The sequence below is a fragment of the Pristiophorus japonicus genome, chromosome 19 (assembly GCF_044704955.1).
Source record: "Pristiophorus japonicus isolate sPriJap1 chromosome 19, sPriJap1.hap1, whole genome shotgun sequence".
In the NCBI taxonomy this organism is placed as follows: Eukaryota; Metazoa; Chordata; class Chondrichthyes; family Pristiophoridae; genus Pristiophorus; species Pristiophorus japonicus.
Window position 1 is genome coordinate 82,729,955 of NC_091995.1, and position 21,261 is coordinate 82,751,215.

General features: G+C 48.5%; 1 protein-coding gene across 1 annotated transcript in view; it reads left to right on the top strand.

Annotated features, from left to right (window-relative positions):
* The first annotated feature begins 8,474 nt into the window (after positions 1–8,474).
* The window catches only part of LOC139230507 (beta-1,3-N-acetylglucosaminyltransferase lunatic fringe-like), a 50,612-nt gene continuing 37,825 nt past the window's right edge, over positions 8,475–21,261 (top strand). The window contains exon 1 of the mRNA XM_070862334.1: positions 8,475–9,258. Within this exon, the coding sequence (XP_070718435.1) occupies positions 8,830–9,258 (429 nt within the window). The 5' untranslated portion in view covers positions 8,475–8,829. The remainder of the gene's footprint in view (positions 9,259–21,261) is intronic.

Here is a 21,261-nt window from a genome sequence, read left to right on the forward strand (position 1 = left end):
TCCGGGACATTGGGAGTGGAGGGGACAACTAGATACGTAGCCATGACAACCATCTGCTCTCCACCCCCCCTAGGTTATAGCAGCACCACAGATACATCTTAGGCTGACACGAGGGAGTGCTACATTGTCAGGGGTGCCGTCTTTCAGTTGAAAGGTTAAACCGAGGCCCCGTCTGTTCTCTCAGGTGGACATGAAAGATCCCATGGCACTATTTCGAAGAAGAGCGGGGGAGTTATCCCCCGTGACCTGGGGTCAATATTTATCCCTCAATCAACATAACAAAAAAAAACAGATTATCTGGTCATTATCACATTGCTGTTTGTGGGAGCTTGCCGTGCACACATTGGCTGTCGTGTTTCCCACATTACAACAGTGACTACACTCCAAAAGTACTTAATTGGCTGTAAAGCGCTTTGCGACGTCTGGTGGTTGTGAAAGGCGCTATATAAATCCAAGTCTTTCATTTTTTTTTCTTTCCAAGATATAATTCAAATCAATGTTGTATAGTGGGAGTCCCATAGCGCGAGCTGCTGTCACAGCAACAAGCTGTCTAATCGGCCAATCAGAAAGCAGAATTCCCACAGACAGCAAACCAGGAAGTGTGTAAGCTCTTAAAATATCAACTTTTAAAAAATGTGAGCGAGAGCAAAACAAAGACTGGGGAAAAAAACGTGAAATTAAAGTGAACAAACTTGAAAAAAAAGTTTCTTTAATTTTTATTAAATTGGATAAATTTGACACTGCACAAAATTACAAATGAGCTTTTGAGGCCCATAATCCTTGTTTAGCGGTCAATACGCTGTTCAAGCCCCAGGTGCACCTAATCCCTTTGGGTCTAACTTTTAGTGGAGAATTTAACAGCGTCATTGCCGCGTAAGAGCCGAAGTTTATGCCGGTGTCCATTATTTGAGAGGTTTCACAGGTTGCCGGCTCTGTGGGGGCGGGGTGGTGGGGGGGGCAGGGGGAGGGGGAGGGGTGCACAACGCAGTGAATGACAAACCGCAACTTCAGGGTTTCCGCGTTAGGCTGCGCAAGTTCTAAATCCGGACGTTGCAGTCAGTTTGAAAGGCAGTTCGCCGTCAGCAAGTTGTGGGACATTGTGTCTCAGAGTCGCATTGGTGTGTAACTGCCAGAGGAGAGATCGCATGCAATGGGCAAGGAGGACAAAGAGTCACCATAGTCGACTGAAATTCATGGCTTGCTGTAGCTGTTTGATCCAACACAGCTCTCAACGGTAGCACGACATACGGGGCAATCGTTCCCAGTGTTAATCCAGAGTTAATCTTTGTTACTGATTCACCAACAAAATATCTTTCACTATTTAACTCTTAAATCCATTGGCAGTTTAGAATACTCTAATCTGAACTTACTTTCACCCCGTCCGCTCCAGTCAATAATCTTTGTAATTCTGTCCTCAAAGCAATATGCCCCCATCCCTAATAGAAACATAGAAACATAGAAAATAGGTGCAGGAGTAGGCCATTCGGCCCTTCCAGCCTACACCGCCATTCAATGAGTTCATGGCTGAACATGCAACTTCAGTACCCCATTCCTGCTTTCTCGCCATACCCCTTGATTCCCCTAGTAGTAAGGACTTCATCTAACTCCTTTTTGAATATATTTAGTGAATTGGCCTCAACAACTTTCTGTGGTAGAGAATTCCACAGGTTCACCACTCTCTGGGTGAAGAAGTTTCTCCTCATCTCGCTCCTAAATGGCTTACCCCTTATCCTTAGACTGTGACCCCTGGTTCTGGACTTCCCCAACATTGGGAACATTCTTCCTACATCTAACCTGTCTGAACCCATCAGAATTTTAAACGTTTCTATGAGGTCCCCTCTCATTCTTCTGAACTCCAGTGAATACAAGCCCAGTTGATCCAGTCTTTCTTGATAGGTCAGTCCCGCCATCCCGGGAATCAGTCTGGTGAACCTTCGCTGCACTCCCTCAATAGCAAGAATGTCCTTCCTCAAGTTAGGAGACCAAAACTGTACACAATACTCCAGGTGTGGCCTCACCAAGGCCCTGTACAACTGTAGCAACACCTCCCTGCCCCTGTACTCAAATCCCCTCGCTATGAAGGCCAACATGCCATTTGCTTTCTTAATCGCCTGCTGTACCTGCATGCCAACCTTCAATATTCGATTGGAAACTACTTTTAATTAAAAAACATTTTTTTAATTCCTTCACGCGATATGGGCGTCGCTGGCAAGGTCGGCCTTTATTGCCCATCCCTAATTGCCGTTGAGAAGATGGTGGTGAGCCGCCTTCTTGAACCGCTGCAGTCCGTGTGGTGAAGGTGCTCCCACAGTGCTGATACAGAGGGATTTTGACCCGGCGACGATGAATAAAACAGCGATATATTTCCAAGCCAGGATGGTGTGTGACTTGGAGGGGAAAGTGGAGGTGGTGGTGTTCCCAAGCACCTTCTGCCCTTGTCCTTCTAGAGGGTAGAGGTCGCATGTTTGGGAGGTGCTGCCGAAGAAGCCTTGGCGAGTTGCTGCAGTGCATCTTGTAGATGGTGCACACTGCAGCCACGGTGCGCCAGTGGTGGAGGGAGTGAATGTTGAAGGTGGTGGATGGGGTGCCAATCAAGCGGGCTGCTTTGTCCTGGATGGTGTTGAGCTTCTTGAGTGTTGTTGGAGCTGCACTCATCCAGGCAAATGGAGAGTATTCCATCACACTCCTGACTTGGAGTTGATACCAATGAAGAAACTGCTGAATTACTCTGCATTACTCTGCATTACTCCAAGAAAGAAATATTCTGCATTTATGTAGCATCTTTCACGACCTCAAGATGTCCCAAACTACTTTACAGCCAATTAAGTACTTTTTGAAGTGTCATCATCATAGGCAGTCCCTCGGAATCGAGGAAGACTTGCTTCCACTCCTAAAGTGAGTTCTTTGGTGGCTGAACAGTCCAATACAAGAGCCACAGACCCTGCCACAGGTGGGACAGATATTCGTGGAGGGAAGTGGTGGGTGGGACTGATTTACAACACGCTCCTTCCACTGCCTGTGCCTGACCTCTTCACGCTCGCAGCGTTGAGATTCGAAGAGCTCAGCGTCCTCCCGGATGCACTTTCTCCATCTAGGGCGGTCTTCGGCCAGGGTCTCCCTGGCTTCAGTGGTGATGTCGCACTTCATCAGGGAGGTTTTGAGGGTGACCTTGTAACGTTTCCGCTGCCCACCTTTGGCTCGTTTGCCATGAAGGAGCTCCGCATAGAGCAGTTGCTTCGGGAGTATCGTGTCTGGCATGCGGACTATGTGGCCTGCCCAGTGAGTGTAGTCAATGTAGGAAATATGGCAGCCAAATTGTGCACAGCAAAGTCCCCAAAACAGCAGTGTGATAATGATTATAGTGCTGTTGATTGAGGGATAAATGTTGCCCAGGGCTCCAGGGAGAAATTGCCTGCTCTTCTTCGAAATAGTGTCATGGGATCCTTTACATCCACCTGAGAGAGCAGACGGGGCCTCGGTTTAACGTCTCATCCAAAAGACGGCACCTCCGACAGTGCAGCACTCCCTCAGCACTGCACTGGGAGTGTCAGTCTAGCTTTTGTGCTCAAGTCTCTGGAGTTGGACTCGAACCCATGACCTTCTGCCTCACAGTCACGTTATCAACCCCAATATTTTCTTCTCAATGGGTGAAGCTTTTCTATTGAGAACCAATTGAACTAAAGTCCGCTCCAAATGGGATTCAAAGCCCTTGGTTGAGGAGGCTACTGCTTTATCCATTGGCCCACTGGGGCTCCGTGGGCCTAAAGATTAGATATGGGAGTTGTAAGGAAGTCACCAAGTCTTTGGCACCACATCAACTGTTGCTCATTAGCCAACACTTTTATCTTTATTTGCCTTGAATTTATATCAAACAATTATATCATAGATCGCATTTTTGGCATCATTCACCAATTACACGTTCTTGAAATGGGATTCTTTCCTATTGAGTCATGCGAAAAAGTCAGTAGGAGTCACTGGATAGTGATCAGAATTGGATGCTGGGCTCAGTTCTGCCTTCGTCAGTCCATGGGATCTAAGGAATTGTCATCATCATAGGTGGTCCCTCGTATCGAGGATGACTTGCTTCCACACCAAAAAGGGATGAGTTCACAGGTGTTTCAATGAAGGACCTAACATTCCAAGTCTTGAACTACATCTTGAAGGGTGGAAGGTGCCTGCGCGTGGAATTTTTTAACGTGTGGTGGCCGTTGCACACCAGCCACCACACGGGCTTGACAGAGCTAGGTCTTGGTCCAGTGGCAAGGGTTAACCAGGACGGCTGGAGACCAGCTCCGCTGCAAAGACCTGGTGCGCACACATATCGCAGTGTGGGCTGGCCCGTGCTGCCCCTGGACCCTTGCCTCTCCTGGGTCCTGATCACATCCCTCTATGAACTCTCGCCGCTCCTGCTGAACCTGCCCATGCTCCAATCAGCGACCTGGGTTATGGTGACGTCCAATCCAGCTGCCCTCTTCGCACACTAATTGTAACACCTTAATGGCCGCCCCACTCAACTGCAACACCACTTCGAGGTGAACCCTGATCATCTGGTGAGATGGCGGAGGTTCGAAGCGGTGAAAAGGAATTGTAGAATTGAAGGTCGCAAGTTCTTCCTCACTCAGAGAGTGATTAACACATGGACTGGAGTTCTGGGTAGGGTAGTAGATGCAAAAAACCTTGCAATCATTTCATAAACATCTCAAGGGTGCGATCGTACTGGAGAGGGTGCAGGGGAGATTTGCGAGGATGTTGCCAGGACTGGAAAACTTTAGCTATGAGGAAAGATTGGATAGGCTGGGGTTGTTTTTCTTGGAACAGAGGAGGTTGAGGGGAGACTTAATTGAGGTGTATAAAATTATGAAGGGCCTGGATAGAGTGGATAGGAAGGACCTATTTCCCCTTAGCAGAGGGGTCAACAACCAGGGGGCATAGAATTAAAGTAGTTGGGAGAAGGATGAGAGGGGAGATGAGGGAACATTCCTTCAGCCAGAGGGTGGTGGGGGTCTGGAACTCACTGCCTGAAAGGGTGGTAGAGGCAGAAACCCTCACCACATTTAAAAAGTACCTGGATGTGCACCTGAAGGGCTGTAACCTACAGGGCTATGGACCTAGAGCTGGATAGTGGGATTAGGCTGGATAGCTCTTTGTCGGCCGACGTGGACACAATGGGCTTCCTTCCATGTCATAATTTTTCTATGCTTCTATGATTCTATGAGAGCACTCCACCTCTCCACCTCCGTTAGAACACTCCTTACACCGACCCGAACGTCTCCTTCTTTGACCTGGTCTCCATTTATTTTTGTCAGATTACACTCCTGTGAAGCACTTTGGAACGTTTTACTGCACTGAAGGCGCTTTATAAATGCTACTGGTGGTTGTTGTTGAAACCATATTTTCCTTTATTTTTAAAGGAATTCTTGGTTGTTGGATTCATTACATAGGATTATATCGGATATATGGCACAGAAACAGGCCGTTCGGCCCAACCAGTCCATGCCGGCGTTTGTGCTCCACTTGGGCCTCCTGCCGTCTTTCCTCATCTAAATCTATCAGCATAACCCTCTATTCCCTTCTCCCTCATATGCTTGTCTAGCCTCCCCTTAAATGCATCGATACTATTCGCCTCAACCACTCCCCGTGGTAACGAGTTCCACATTCTCACCACTCTCTGGATTCCTTCTTTGAAAGGGATTCCTGTTGCTTTGATTCCCTGAGGTTGTGGTTCGAAGGATTTTCCAGCTCTTCTCTTCTGTGCTCCTGATGAAACTGGGCAGTGCCCATTGCTTTGTGCTCGACAAGCTTGGGCCAGTCTGCGTAGTGCTCGCTCGCTCTGATTTTGGTCCATTCCTCCTCAGCGTTTGATTGGCTATCAGCCCAGCCTGCTGTAGTTCAGTGGGCAGCACTCTCGCCTCTGAGTCAGATGGCTGTGGGTTCAAGTCCCACTCCAGGCATTGGAATATGTAAATCTAGGCTGACACTCCAGTGCTGCGCTGAGGGAGTGCCACAGTGCCAGAGGTGCTGTCATTTGGATAAGATGTGAAACTGAGGCCCTATGTGCTCTCTCAGGTGGATGTAAAAGATCCCATGGCATGATTTCAATGAAGAGCAGAGGTGTTCTCCCCAGTATCCTGACCTAATATTTATCCCATAATCAACATCACTAAAACAGATTATCTGGTCATTAGCACATTGCAGTTTCTGGGAGCTTGCTGTGCGCAAATTGGCTGCTGTGTTTCCAACAATGCAACAGTACTTCATTGAGAAGTCCGGTGATTGAAAAAGGTGCTTTATAAATGAAAGTCTTTCTTTAATTACCTGAGTCCGCTGTGTGATTCTAATTGTCTCTGTTTTGCGGTACTCATTATGAATTGTTTTTCTGGATTTTTTTCGATGTCTACAAATATATATATATAGTGGAAAGACAATGGACTGCTGATGGTGAAACTGAGTCTTCGAGGGGCAAATGAACGATCTTGCATTTATACAGCCTGTCCTCAGGATATCCCAAAGCGCTTCACAGCCAATTCATTGCTTCTGGATTGTATCAATGTTGGGTTGCAGGTAAACGCAGCAGACAATTTGCACACAGCAAGATCCCACGAGCATCATTCGCGGTTTGAAGGGTTGGCGAGAACACTGGGAGAGGCCCTCTGCTCTGCTTTGAGAAATTCTTGCATTTATGTAGCGCCTTCCACGACCACTGGATGTCTCAAAGCGCTTTACAGCCAATTAAGTACTTTTTGGAGTGTGGTCACTGTTGTAATGTGGGAAACGCGGCAGCCAATTTGCGCACAGCAAACTCCCACACACAGCAACATGGCAATGACCAGATCATTCTTTTTCCAGTGATGTTGAGTAAAGGATAAATATTGGCCAGGTCAGCGGGGATAACTCCCCTGCTTTTCTTCGAAATAATGCCGTGGGATCTTTTACGTCCGCCTGAGAGAGCAGACGGAGCCTCGGTTTAACGTCTCATCCGAAAGATGGCACCTCCGACAGCGCGGCACTCCCTCAGCACTGCACTGGGAGTGTCAGTCTAGATTTATGTGCTCGAGTCCCTGGAGTGGGACCCGCTCAACCCTCAAAACATGATCAGGAACCAGGAGACCTGCACCAGGGCTGGTGCCAGTCATCATCATCGGCAGGCCCTCGAAATCGAGGAAGACTTGCTTCCACTCTAAAAGTGAGTTCTCAGGTGACTGTACAGTCCAAAACGGGAATTCCAGTCTCTGTCACAGGTGGGACAGGCGGTGGTTGAAGGAAAGGGTGGGTGGGACTGGTTTGCCGCACGCTCCTTCCGCTGCCTGCGCTTCATTTCTGCATGCTCTCGGCAACGAGCCTCGAGGTGCTCAGCGCCCTCCCAGATGCTCTTCCTCCATTTAGGGCTGTCTTTGGCCAGGGATTCCCAGGTGTCGGTGGGGATGTTGCACTTTATCAGGGAGGCTTTGAGGGTGTCCTTGAAACGTTTCCTCTGCCCACCTTTGGCTCACTTGCCGTGTAGGAGTTCCGAGTAGAGCGCTTGCTTTGGAAGTCTCGTGTCTGGCATGCGAACAATGTGGCCTGCCCAACGGAGCTGGTCGAGTGTGGTTAGTGCTTCAATGCTGGGGATGTTGACCTGATCGAGGACGCTAACGTTGGTACGTCTGTCCTTCCAGGGGATTTGCAGGATTTTGCGAAGACATTGTTGGTGTCTACTGTATATGGTCCACATCTCTAAGCCATACAGGAGGGTGGGTATCTCTATAGTCCTATAGACCCTCTGCATTGAAGCACTGACTACACTCGATCAGCTCTGCTGGGCAGGCCACATTGTCCGCATGCCAGACACGAGACTCCCAAAACAAGCACTCTATTCGAAACTCCTTCATGGCAAACAAGCCAAAGGTGGAGAGAGGAAACGCTACAAGAACACCCTCAAAGCCTCCCTGATAAAGTGCAACATCCCCACCGACACCTGGGAGACCCTGGCCAAAGACCGCCTTAAGTGGAGGAAGTGCATCCGGGAGGGCGCTGAGCACCTCGAGTTTCGTCGCCGAGAACATGCAGAAATCAAGCGCAGGCAGCGGAAGGAGCGTGCGGCAAACCAGTCCCACCCACCCCTTCCTTCAACCACTGTCTGTCCCACCTGTGGCAGGGACCGTGGTTCTCGTATTGGACTGTTCAGCCACCTAAGGATGAGTGGAAGCAAGTCTTCCTCGATTCCGAGGGACTGCCTATGACGATGACGATGAGACCATGAGCTTGGTGCCAGATTTGAGGGCCTGATCTTCGAACTCTCTCTTCCTCAGGCGACCGAAAGCTGCACTCAAAGAGTTAAAAAAAAATGCCTCCAATTCATTTGTCCCACACTTTCGCCTCGCCTCCTCCCCGGAGCTCTTTTGCAATTGGTCAATCGCTGGCTTGTAGCCCCGCCCCTTCCTTGGTTGCACGAAATTGACAAAAAAAACTGCTACAAAAGTTGTGACGAGTTGAGAGACGCCGGGGGCGACAGGTGGTGTAGTGAGGCTGGAGGGGTTGGGTTACACTAACCGGAGGAGTTGCAGATTCAGTGCGAATCAGTTTAATTTCTATTGTATGATTCGGACTTGAAACTAAATGAAATTTGAGAGGGAAAGTTATCATTGTATTAAAATATTAATAGGAGTTATTGCAGCCCCGAATTATTTGCGGAATAATTCTATTTACTGGGGCAGGGAGAATTTATAAAGTTAAGAAAAGTTTACAATACAATTTAAATGTCCTAATTCGAAAATGTCTCTAGGTGATTTGAATGTGATCTCACGCCGAGTTGGGTATTTAATTTGAACCTTTTCAAAACTGGGATTTTAAAATGAAAAGCAAAATGCGCCTCTGCTTAAAGAAGGTCTCCCTGACCATCTCTGGGGCCACGATCACTTTCCTGCTGGTTACTTTTGTGGACTTCCAGAGGCGAGAAGACGGGAGCGGGGTCAGCGGGAGAGCTGGCCGATTTGCCATCGCCCCGAGCGGCCAAGGTTTCCGAGAGGAGCCGGCGCCTGTGGACGGGAGGCTGCGAGCGGTGGCGAGCTACCTGCGCGCACTGGTGGCCAAGCCTGAGCTGGACATCCCACCAGGTGGAGGGACCAGCGACCTCTCCCAGGGCTTGCCCCCGAAGGGTGAGCCTTGGCAGCACCGGCTGGAGCTGAAGGACATCTTCATCGCCATCAAGACAACTGGCAAATTCCACCAATCCAGACTGGAATTGCTGCTGGAGACTTGGGTATCAAGAGCCTGCGAACAGGTGGGCGATCTTGGTTTTTTTTTTTGGGGGGGGGGGATTTAATATATTTCCCTGTGTCTTCAGCCAGGATGCACAGGGAATGAGAGATCGCTGGATTACCCCAGGGTTTCTTTGTTGTCGCTTTGTGCATTGATCTGACTGACTGCATTTTAGCTCATTGCTTTGCAAACATGTCAATAATGGAGTGTCCCCAAGGCGAATTGTTGGCACAGGGGTTGTTGGACAGCCACATCCAGCACACCAGGCTCGTAGGAACAAGAGAAAGACTTGAGTTTATATGGCACCTTTCATAGAATCCTAGGAATTTACAGTGCGGCAGGAGGCCATTTCGGCCCATCGTGTCCGTGCCGGCTGACAAAGATCTATCCAGCCTAATCTCACTTTCCAGCTCTTGGTCCGTAGCCCTGTAGGTTACAGCACTTCAAGTGCGCATCCAATGTGGTGAGGGTTTCTGCCTCTACCACCCTTTTCAGGCAGTGAGTTCCAGATCCCCACTGCCCTCTGGGTGAAGAAATTTCTCCCCAAATCCCCTCTAAACCTCCTACCAATTACTTTAAATCTATGCCCCCTGGTTGTTGACTTCTCTGCTAAGGGAATTAGGTCCGTCCTATCGACTCTATCGAGGCCCCTCACAATTTTATACACCTCAATAAGGTCTCCCCTCAGCCTCCTCTGTTCCAAAGAAAACAAACCCAGCCTATCCAATCTTTCCTAAAATTCTCCGGTCCAGGCAACATCCTCGTAAATCTCCTCTGTACCCTCTACAGTGCAATCACATCTTTCCTGTAATGTGGTGACCAGAACTGCACGCAGTACTCTAGCTGTGGCCTAACTAGTGTTTTATACAGTTCAAGCATAACCCCAACTGGACGCCCCAAAGCGCTGTACGGCCAAATGAAGTACTTCTCGAAGTGTAGTCACTGTTGAAATGTAGAGAAGTTGTAATCTAGAGAATGCCATTCAGCCCCTCGAGCTTGTTCCACCATTCAATTAGATCACGGCTGATCTGTATCTTAACTCCATCTGCCTGCCTTGGTTGTAACCCTTAATACCCTTTGCCTAGCTAAAATGTATCAATCTCAGTTTTCTCATTTTCAATTGATCCTGCCCCCCTCCACCAAGCCTCAATTTTTGAGAGAGAGAGAGAGAGAAATCCAGATCCAGATCCAGATCCAGATTCCCACTGCCCTTCCTGACATCACCCCTGAGTGGCCTGGCTCTAATTTTAAGCTGCTGCCCCTTGTTCTGGACTCCCCCCACCAGAGGAAATGGTTTCTCTCTATCTACCCCATCAAATCCTTTGATCATCTTAATCAAAGGAATACAAGCTTAGTCATGCCTTGACCATGTCCTTGGTGATGGTGGGAGGGGGGAGGGGGAGGTAGCTGAGATATCTCCCCACAACAGTGGGTGGGTGGGGGGGTCAACTAACTGCGACCTCAGGAGTGACTCTGCCAAAGGTCAGAGGGCAGGCTGTGTGCCCATTCACTTTTGGAGGGAGTGCTTTTGAGTGGCACCTGGAGTCTAAAGGATCCAAAGTACAGAATAAAAATTAGTAGAGGACCCGCTAAGGGGCTTTTCAGTACTCCACTGGAAGTTCTTCTATGGTATTGCGCAGAGGATATGCGACAGTGTGACGTCTGAAGTGTGACAGGAGCCATGTGTGATGCTTAAAGCAAGTGTGTACAATACACAAGATCTTTTCTGTATTATAGATTACCACAGTGTCTCTTAACTCAATTTCTATTTCAAAACTTGAATGGGGTGGTTAAAAAAAAATGTCCTTGCGACTGCAGAATCTTCTCGGCTCATTTAACAACAGTAACTTGCATTTATAAAGCACCTTTAATGTAGAAATACATTCCAAAGCTCTTCACAGGAGCTTTATAAAACATCATTTTACACTGAGCCAAATAAGGAGAACTTAGGGCAGATGACCAAAGGCTTGGTCAAACAGGTAGGTTTTAAGCAGCGTCTTAAAGGAGGAAAGGGAGGTGGAGAGATTGGCCAGGACACTGGGGCTAACTCCCCTGCTCATCTTCGAAATCGATCATTGGGATCGTCTACGTCCATCAGAGAAGGCAGACGGGGCCTCAGTTTAATGTCTCAAAAGAAAGACGGCACCTCCCACAATGCAGCGCTCCCTCGGCACTGCACTGAAGTGTCAGCTTAGATTTTTGTGCTCAAGTCTGGAGTGGGACTCGAACAATAAGAATAACAACTTGTATTTATATAGCGCCTTTAAGATAGTCAAATGTCCTAAGGCGCTTCACAGGTGTATAATGAGATCAAAAATTTGCCACTGAGTCATATAAGTAGAAATTAGGGCAGGTGACCAAAAGCTTGGTCAAAGAGGTAGGTTTTAAGGAGCGTCTTGAAGGAGGAAAGAGAGGTAGAGAGGTGGAGAGGTTTAGGCAGGGAGTTCCAGAGCTTGGGGCCCAGGCAACAGAAGGCACGGCCGCTGACGGTGGAGCGATTATAATCAGCGATGTCCAAGGGGGCAGGACTAGAGGAGCGCAGACATCTTGGCGGGTTGTGGGGCTGGAGGAGGTTGTAGAGATGGGGAGGGGCGAGGGCCATGCAGGGTTTTGTAAACAAGGATGAGAATTTTGAAATCGAGGCGTTGCTTAACCGGGAGCCAAAGTGGGTCAGCGAGCACAGGGGGTGATGGGTGAGCGGGACTTGGTGCAAGTTAGGACACGGGCAGCCGTGGTTTGGATGACCTCAAGTTTACGGAGGTTAGAACGTAGGAGGCCAGCCAGGAGTGTGTTGGAGTAGTCAAGTCGAGAGGTGACAAAGGCACGGATGAGGGCTTCAGCAGCGGATGAGCTGAGACAGGGGTGAAGTCGGGCGATGTTCTGGAGGTGGAAACAAGCGGTCTTAGCGATGGTGCGGATATGTGGGTTGGAAGCCCATCTCGGGGTCAAATATGACACCTAGGTTGTGAACAGTCTGGTTCAGCCTCAGGCAGTTGACAGGGAGAGGGATGGAGCTGGTGGCTAAGGACATCTTGGAGCACGTCACGCAATGAGTCAGGTTTTGGAGTGCAATCGTGAACACCCCACCCCGCTCCCCCCAAAACCTTAGCTTGCTGGGGGCTGTCCCGGCCTGATCGTGGGGGCCTCAATCCACCAAGCAGCATCAGGACCCTTGTATGGTGCCCCGTAGATTGCCCGACAAATTTAAGTGAGGCTGGGGACTCAAAACCACGAGAGGGGATGGGGGCTGTGCCGATTGGTCGCGCAAAAGTAAAAATCGACCCCCAGGGGTTTGGATGGGCTGCACTGTCTGCTCTTAATTCAATGGCACGTCATTCAAATTATCTGAAAATTCCAAGTTTCAAGAGATCTTTCTTTTATTCACGGGATGTGGGCGTCGCTGGCAAGGCCGGCATTTATTGCCCATCCCTGATTGCCCTTGAGATGGTGGTGGTGAGCTGCCATTTCAGAGAGGCACTTAAAAGTCTACCATATTGACTATTTCTCTAGTCACTTATAGGCCAGACTGGGTAAAGATGGCAGATTTCCTTCCCTAAAGGACATTAGTGGAGGACATGGGTTTTTACGACAACCCGGTAGTTTCATGGTCACCATTACTGATACTAACTTTTTTTCCTTGCTGGAAGGGGCATTGTAGGAGAAATTTTAACCCTGTAATCCACGCCGTATTGACCTTGAACAATGCAGAGGAGATTCACTCACCGTTCCTCTTCCTCAATGAACTTGGGGGAGCTGAACGGGGTCATGTCGGGGTCGCTTTACCTGCATCAATACCTTACCAAATCCTAATGTGTCAAAGAACGAAAAAATGAAAGACTTGCATTTATATGGCACCTTTCACGATCACCAGACGTCTCAAAGCACCTTACAGCCAATGACGTACTTTTTGGAGTGTAGTCACTGTTGTAATGTGGGAAACGCAGCAGCCAATTTGTGCACAGCAAGCTCCCACAAACAGCAATGTGATAATCACCAGATAAACTGTTTTTGTTATGTTGATTGAGGGATAAATATTGGCCAGGACACCAGGGATAACTCCCCTGCTGTTCTTCGAAATAGTGCCGTGGGATCTTTACATCCACCAGAGAGAGAAGACGGGGCCTCGGTTTAATGTCTCAGCCAATGGGTGCAAAAATAACAAAAATTGCACCTTAGTAAAACATCTGAAACAACTTCACTGGAGCGTTATCAAACAAAATTTGTCACTGAACCATATAAGGAGATATTCACTCCCTCCAGCGCACCGTGGCTGCAGTGTGTACCATCTACAAGATGCACTGCAGCAACTCGCCAAGGCTTCTTTGACAACACCTCCCAAACGCACGAACTCTACCCCTAGAAGGACAAGGGTAACAGGCACATGGGAACACCACCACCTCCACGTTCCCCTCCAAGTTACACACTATCTCGATTTGAAAATATATCGGCCGTCCCTTCATAGTCGCTGGGTCAAAATACTGGAACTCCCTCCCTAACAGCACTGTGGGAGCACCTTCACCACACGGACTGCAGCGGTTCAAGAAGGCGGTTCACCACCACCTTCTCCAGGGGCCATTAGGGATGGGCAATAAATGCCGGCCTTGCCAGCGATGCCCACATCCTGTGAACGAATAAAAAATAAAACATGGTCAACCATTTGCCCCATACCCCACCAGGCCCCTGAAACAACAATTGAAGATCATATCATTAAATTCAGCACTTTTTACATTGAAACAAAAAGAGGTCCACGAGAAAATAAAATTAGCTAAAGTAACCTCAATCTTGGGTGGTTCCAATTTTCTCTGTTTAGTGACAGTGGGGGCTTGAGAACGACTTACTTGAAAATGTTCCCTTTTATGTATTTAGTAAAATAAGTCGTTTGGAGAGAGTGAGTAATGGAAGAGATGAGTTGGCGTCAAAAATAGAAAATGTTCTGTTTCTCTTATCAGCCGTGTTAAATATGAGCAGATCAGTATCTGCAGCACGATACAGCCACTGTTGTGTACTTGCTATATCCTGTTACTGGTAACGATAGCAGCTGCACTATACTACCCACTTCACAAGATCACACGATAGATGTGAGTCCGAAGGTGAGTTAGTTGGTCCAGTTCCGTTCCTGCATTGAGAAGGCCCAACACCCCCACCCCACCCCTCGTCAGTGTCAGCCATGGGCAGCACTCTCGCCTCTGAGTCAGAAGGTTGTGGGTTCAAATCCTACTCCAGGCACTTAAACACATATCTCTAGGCTGACACTCCCAATTCAATGCCGAGGGAGCGCTGCACTGTCGGAGGTACCGAATTTTGGACGAGGTTAAACCGAGGCCCCGTCTGCGCTCTCAGGTGGATGTAAAAGATCCCGTGGCACTATTTAGATGAAGAGCAGCGGAGTTATCCTCAGTGTTCTGGCCAATATTTATTCCTCAATTAACATAACAAAAACAGTTTATCTGCTCATTATCACATTGCTGTTTGTGGGAGCTTGCTGTGTGCAAATTGGCTGCTGCGTTTCCCACATTACAACAGTGACTGCACTTCAAAAGTACTTCATTGGCTGTAAGGCGCTTTGGGATGTCCTGAGGTCGTGAAAGGCGCTATATAAATGCAAGTCTTTTTTCTTTTCGTTATAGCTTCCAACTGGCACTTCCCTAATTCCAAGGCCTTTGGTTCCAACACCCCAGGCAGCAACCCAGTGTGTCAGCCTTGCCTGAGAGGTAGGCCTCTCCCATCAGTTAGAGGTTGTAGGCTCAGGCCCTACACAATGCTGACCTCTACCCAGCACTGAGGAAGGGATGCAAGTGTTCGCCGTGGAAATTTCTGGGGTTTCCTCTGATCTCTCAACAGCACAAATGGCCTTTTCTCTGATGCTGAGGTTACATAAGAACATAAGAAATAGGAGCAGGAGTAGGCCATTTGGCCCCTCGAGCCTGCTCCGCCATTGAATAAAATCATGGCTGATCTGATCTTGGCCTCAACCCCACTTCCCCGCCCGCTCCCATCAACCCCCAACTCCCTTATCGTTCAAAAATCTGTCTATCTTCACCTTAAATATATTCAATGACCCAGCCTCCACAGCTCTCTGGGGCAGAGAATTCCAAAGATTCATGACCCTCTGAGAGAAGAAATTCCTCCTCATCTTAAATGGGCGACCCCTTATTCTGAAACTATGGCCCCTAGTTCTAGATTCCCCCATGAGTGGAAACATCCTCTCTGCATCTACCCTGTCCAGCTACCTCAGAATCTTACACGTTTCAACAAGATCACCTCTCATTCTTCTAAACTCCAATGAGCTATAGGGCCAAGCTGCTCAACCTTTCCTCATATGACAAACCACTTCATCTCAGGAATCAACTTCGTGAACCTTATGAAAGGAGATTGGGGAACCCTTTTTCCCCCCCCACCAACTCCCACTGAAAATCTAGCACGTTGTCTAATGAATGAGATATTAAGCCAATGCCCCAACTTCCCTCTCGGGTGAACATATTTGCACAGGGAGTTCCGGCGTCCCGATCAATATTTATTTCCTAATCCATGGCACCAAAAAAAACAGCTAAACTGACCATTCAACCTTTTGCTGTTTCTGGGATCTTGCTGTGTGCAGATTGACTGCCGCGTTTACCTACGTTACCTCAGTGACCGTACTTCATTGGGCCGAATAGTATGTTGGGGCATTCCTGAGGAAATGCAAGTTCTTTCTTAATGTGTTGATCACTCTTCCTGTAAAGATCTGCGTGCTCCTGGTCTTAAACTGGATTAACGTCGTGGCAGCCAGTCCAGTGCAAACAATGCAGGATATGAGGTTGGATGGATAATGTGGAGTGTTGCTTGGCTTCTGGGAATTGAGTAAAAGCTTCCGCTGGAGATGGTCTGTTATTGCATAGAACGTACATTGCAGGAACATGCCATGTTGCCCAACTGGTCCATGCCGGGGTTTATGCTCCAATCCAGCCTCTTCCCATTCCTCTTCATCTTAACACCAGCTTATCTTTCTATTCCTTTCTCCTTCGTGGTTTATCCAGCTTCTCCTTAAATGCATCTGTAATGTTTGCGAGCTGTTGACCTGGAGTGCATCATCACCCCCGGCAACCAAATTTAAATTTGATGTTTTTGTAAAAGTTTAATTTGTTTATTGTGCCGGTTTTAGTGCCCCCCCCCTCCCATTTTAGCCAGGGGCACTTGTATAATTTGTTTTTTTGTGCTCTCAAAACCCCCCCCCCCCCCCCCAAAATTCAGAAAAAAAACAAGGGGGCACTTGAAAAGTTTTTGGAGTGTGCCCCACCCCCCACCTCCCTTTTAATCAGGGGGCACTTGATTAAAGTGCACAACTAAAATAGTTGTAGAGCTGTTGAGTTGGGAGTGGCTTAGCCAGTCACGTGATATTCACAAGACTCAATCAAACCCCAGCCAGTTGGGTTCCACGACGAGGCAGATGGTTGTGAGCCTGGTGGATGAACCGGTAATGTGTAGTGTGATTGTTAAACCTTTTGCTAATAAACCAACAGTTCTTAATAGCAATGTGTTGCTATGAATTCTTAAGCAAAGAACCCATGAAGCGAATACATTGCAGCAAGTAATACTATTCGCCTCAGTTACTCCCTGTAGTAGCGAGTTTCACATTCTCACCACTCTCTGGGTGAAGAAGTCATGCGTGCTAAGTGCACGCAGTGTATTTACTGACCAAGGCTTTGCATCATTAACTGTACATTAACACTCAGTAAACGTACAGTTGTGGCTGGATTACCCAGCCTGTCCAAGTTCGCCATGATAACAAGTCCAACCTCCCCATTATATATTCTAAATTATACACGAGAGAGACCTGCAGAAAGAAAGACTTACATTGCGCCATTCACGACCAAAGCACTCCACAGCCAATGAAGTACTTTTGGAGTGTAGTCACTGTTGTAATATGGGAAACGCGGCAGCCAACTTGCGCACAGCAAACTCCCACAAACAGCAATGTGATCAGATAATCTATTTTTGTTATGTTGATTGAGGGATAAATATTGGCCCAGGACACGGGTGATAACTCCCCTGCTCTTCTTCGAAATAGTGACATGGGATCTTTCACGTCCACCTGAGAGAGCAGACGGGGCCTCGGTTTAACATCTCAGCTGAAAGACGGCACCTCCGACTGTGCAGCGCTCCCTCAGCTCTGCACTGGGAGTGTCAGCCTAGATTTTTGTGCTCAGGTTTCTGGAGTGGGATTTGAACCCACAACCTTCTGACCCCGAGGTGAGGTTGCTGCCCACTGAGCCACGGCTGACACTGATGCTGCCAGACACGACAGACTCTAATGTCGCCTCGGAGTTCAGTTGCCTTACTTCGAAATCGCTCGTGCTTATGCCCCAGTGGGTGGTAGTCTTGAGAGTGGGCGAGCAGAAGGGATGGCAGCTGCTCCTCGCAGCCTGCAGTCTGGGCCTGTCTCCGGCAGACAGCAGTCTAGTCTCGAGTCAGAGGAAATCGTAACCTCAGCATGGGCACGGGGAGTCAGGAGGTTGTTTTCCAATATATTTTTGCGATGGGGTTAGGAGAAAAGAAGATATAAAAAAACAGCAAAAAGGCCTTGTAATATTTATCACAAATCTTTTACGGTGCCAGTTTCTCTGCTGTCAGCCGTGGCTCAGTAGGCAACATTCTCGCCTCTGAGTCAGAAGGTTGTGCGTTCAAGTCCTACTCTAGGGACTTGAGCACAAAAATCTCGGCTGACACGCCCAGCGCAGTGCTGAGGGAGCGCCGCACTGTCGGATTTTTGGATGAAAGAAAGACAAATTGGATTTATATAGCGCCTTTCACGTCCACCAGATGTCTCAAAGTGCTTTACAGCCAATGAAGTACTTTTGGAGTGTAGTCACTGTTGTAATGTGTGAGACATTAAACCGAGGCCCCGTCTGCTCTCTCAGGTGTATATAAAAGATCCCACGGCACTATTTCGAAGGAGAGCTGTGGAGTTCTCCCTGGTGTGCCAGCCAATATTTATTCCTTAACCAACATCACTAATAACAGATTATCTGATCATCATCACATTGCTGTTTGTGGGAGCTTGCTGTGTGCAAGTTGGCTTCTGCATTTCCCATATTGCAACAGTGACTACACTTTTTAAAAAAAGTACTTCGTTGGCTGTAAAGCGCTTTGGGAGGTGCGAAAGTCATGCAAGGTGCTATATAAATGTAGATCTTTTTCCTTCTGGCTGATGCAGTCTCTTTATTTATCTCTGATAATTGACCTGTAGAAGCTTCTTGCTGGTTATTAATACACCTAGACACAGCTAAGTGCTCAAAGAACTTTTTGTGATAGCACATATTTAATTCAATCGAAAGCAGATGTTAAAAATCTGAAATAAGAACTGAAACTGCTGGAAATACTCAGCCCGTCAGGCAGCATCTGTGGAGAGAGAAGCAGAGGTAATGTTTCAGGTCGATGACATAAGAGAGAGGAGCAAGAGTAGGCTATTCGGCCCCTCGAGCCTGCTCCGCCATTCAGTAAGATCATGGCTGATCTTCCACCTCAACTCCACGTTCCTGAACTATTCCCATATCCCTTGATTCCTTTAGTATCCAAAAATCTATCGATCTCTATCTTGAATATATTCAAAGACTGAGCATCCACAGCCCTCTGGGGCAGAGAGTTACAAAGATTCACCACCCTCTGAGTGAAGAAATTTCTCCTCATCTCAGTCCTAAATGGCCGACCCCTTATCCTGAGACCTGTGCTCTAGCCTCAGCAGGGAAAAAATCTACCCTCTCAGTCAACCTCAGAATCTGATATGTTTCAATGAGATCTCCTCTCATTCTTCTAAACTCCAGAGAGTATTTGCCCAATTTACCCAATCTCTCCTCGTAGGACAACCCTCTGATCCCAGGAATCAATCGAGTGAACCTTTGTTACACTCCCTCTGAGGCAAGTATATCCTTCCTCGGATAAGGAGACCAAAACTGTGTCCAGTACACCAGGCGCGGTCTTACCAAAGCTCTGTACACTTGTAGCAAGACTTCCTGACTTTAGTTTCAACCTTAATGGGCCATGCCCATTTGCCATAGTAATTGCTTGCTGTATCTACATGCTCGCTTTCTGTGTTTCCTGTACCAGGACACCTAAATTTCTCTGAAGACCAACATTTAATTGTTTCTCATTATTTAACAAAGATGCTGTTTTTCCAGTAAATAATAGAAAATGGTATGTTAACTTTTATAGATATTGACCAGGACACCGGGGATAACTCCTCTGCTCGTAGGATCTTTTACGTCTACCTGAGAGAGTAGATGGGGCCTCGGTTTAACGTCTCATCCAAAAGACGGCACCTCCGACAGTGCAGCGCTCCCTCCGCACTGCACTGGGAGTGTCAGCCTGGATTTTGGTTCTCAAATCTCTGGAGTGGGACTTGAACCCATGACCTCCTGACTCAGAGGCAAGACTGCTGCCTGCTGAGCCATGGCGGGCAATTGTGCAACAGTGAAAAGATTGGTGGGGGTAGGTCAATTATCTCCTGACTGCGCGTGACAGGCCCGGCCTGATTTAACCGCCAGGCCTCATTAGCACGTCGCTACCCGACTTTGCCACCAAACTGGGTTCGAACAATGGCCGGTTGTTCAGTGTGTGCGACACTGTTCCCCTGAGGTTGGGAGGTGCTGCCATGCGTCACCTTGGCGAGTTGCTGCACTGCGTCTTGTAGATGATGCACCCTGCGCCGGTGGTGGAGGGAGTGAATGTTGAAGGTGGTGGATGGGGTGCCGATCAAGCGGGCTGCTTTGTCCTGCATGGTGTCGAGCTTCTCGAGTGTTGGAGCTTCACTCATCCAGGCCAGTGGAGAATGTCCTGCCTCGTTTGCTACGTGGGTGGGGTGGGGCGCGGTTAAAATACCCACCCTCCCACGTTGGGTCTCGGCTTGGTCCAAAAACCCGTGGCTGCTCTACACCAGGGACCACGGTTCGAACCATTTCCTGGTTCATGCAGCTGCTGAATGTGGTCACATCACTTCCTCCTTGGTCTGTTCCACTTCCTCCTGACTTTACCCAGGCCAGAAGCGGGGAAGTCTATGAATATAGTTGCCTTGTCGGCTTGATTATGTCTGGTTGATAAATTCCGCCCCCACCCCCCCCACCATAAAAAAATTGAATTCAGAAATAAAAATGTTTTCCCATTGAATTGATTTTTTTTTTGTCATTTAAAGATCTCCACACGGCTCAAAGGCAGAGCCGCTGATGACTCGTGTATCCAGTCACTGAATCATCAGCAGGGTCTTTGTGAGAGATTTATCCACACTGCCCTTTGTCTTAAAGGGTCCCGGGGGGGTGCAGGGAGCAGGGGGGGGGGCAGGGAGGTAGGGGGCGGGTGGGGAGGGGGAAACGATCCTCAAACAACAACCCAGCGATCCCCACCCTCTCCTCTCCCACACTTCTCTCTCCTCCTTATAGCCAAGGGCCGCTGCTGTTTAATGTGAAGCGGACAGCCGAACGCAGCTGATGAGAGCCGCCACATGACTCGTGTCCGCCTTGGTTGCCGGGGGTGATGATGCTCTCCAGTCCATCCGGCACCCACCTCTCGCACATTGCCAGTTCATCCACCAGGCTCACAACCACCTGCCTCGTCGTGGATTCCCCGAACCCAAGTGGCTGGGGTTTTATTGAGCCTTGTGAACATCATGTGACTAGCTAAGCCACTCACAATTCAACAGCTCAGAGCACACTCGCAGGTGCATATGTTACATGGAATAACAACATTATGGGGTGGACAACAGCGATTTGACAGACAGTGAGGAGTCTGCTCACTTTCCAATTGGCCAAGGGAAGGCAAGGCGCCATGTGGATGGATGGGTTGGGTGACCAATGGCGGGAGCTCAGGGGTGGGGAGATTGGAGGCGAGGGGTCATGTGATGGAACCTCCAGCAATGCTTCCAATCAGAGCTGGCCACCCTGGTTCCGTCTCTGCAAGGGCTCGGGGACAAAGCAGCGTGAGCGGGCACTCGTGGCTGGCCTGAGCGACCACTGGTTCGGCTTCTCAGACCGAAGGGTTGGCTCGGGGGTCCCCTGTC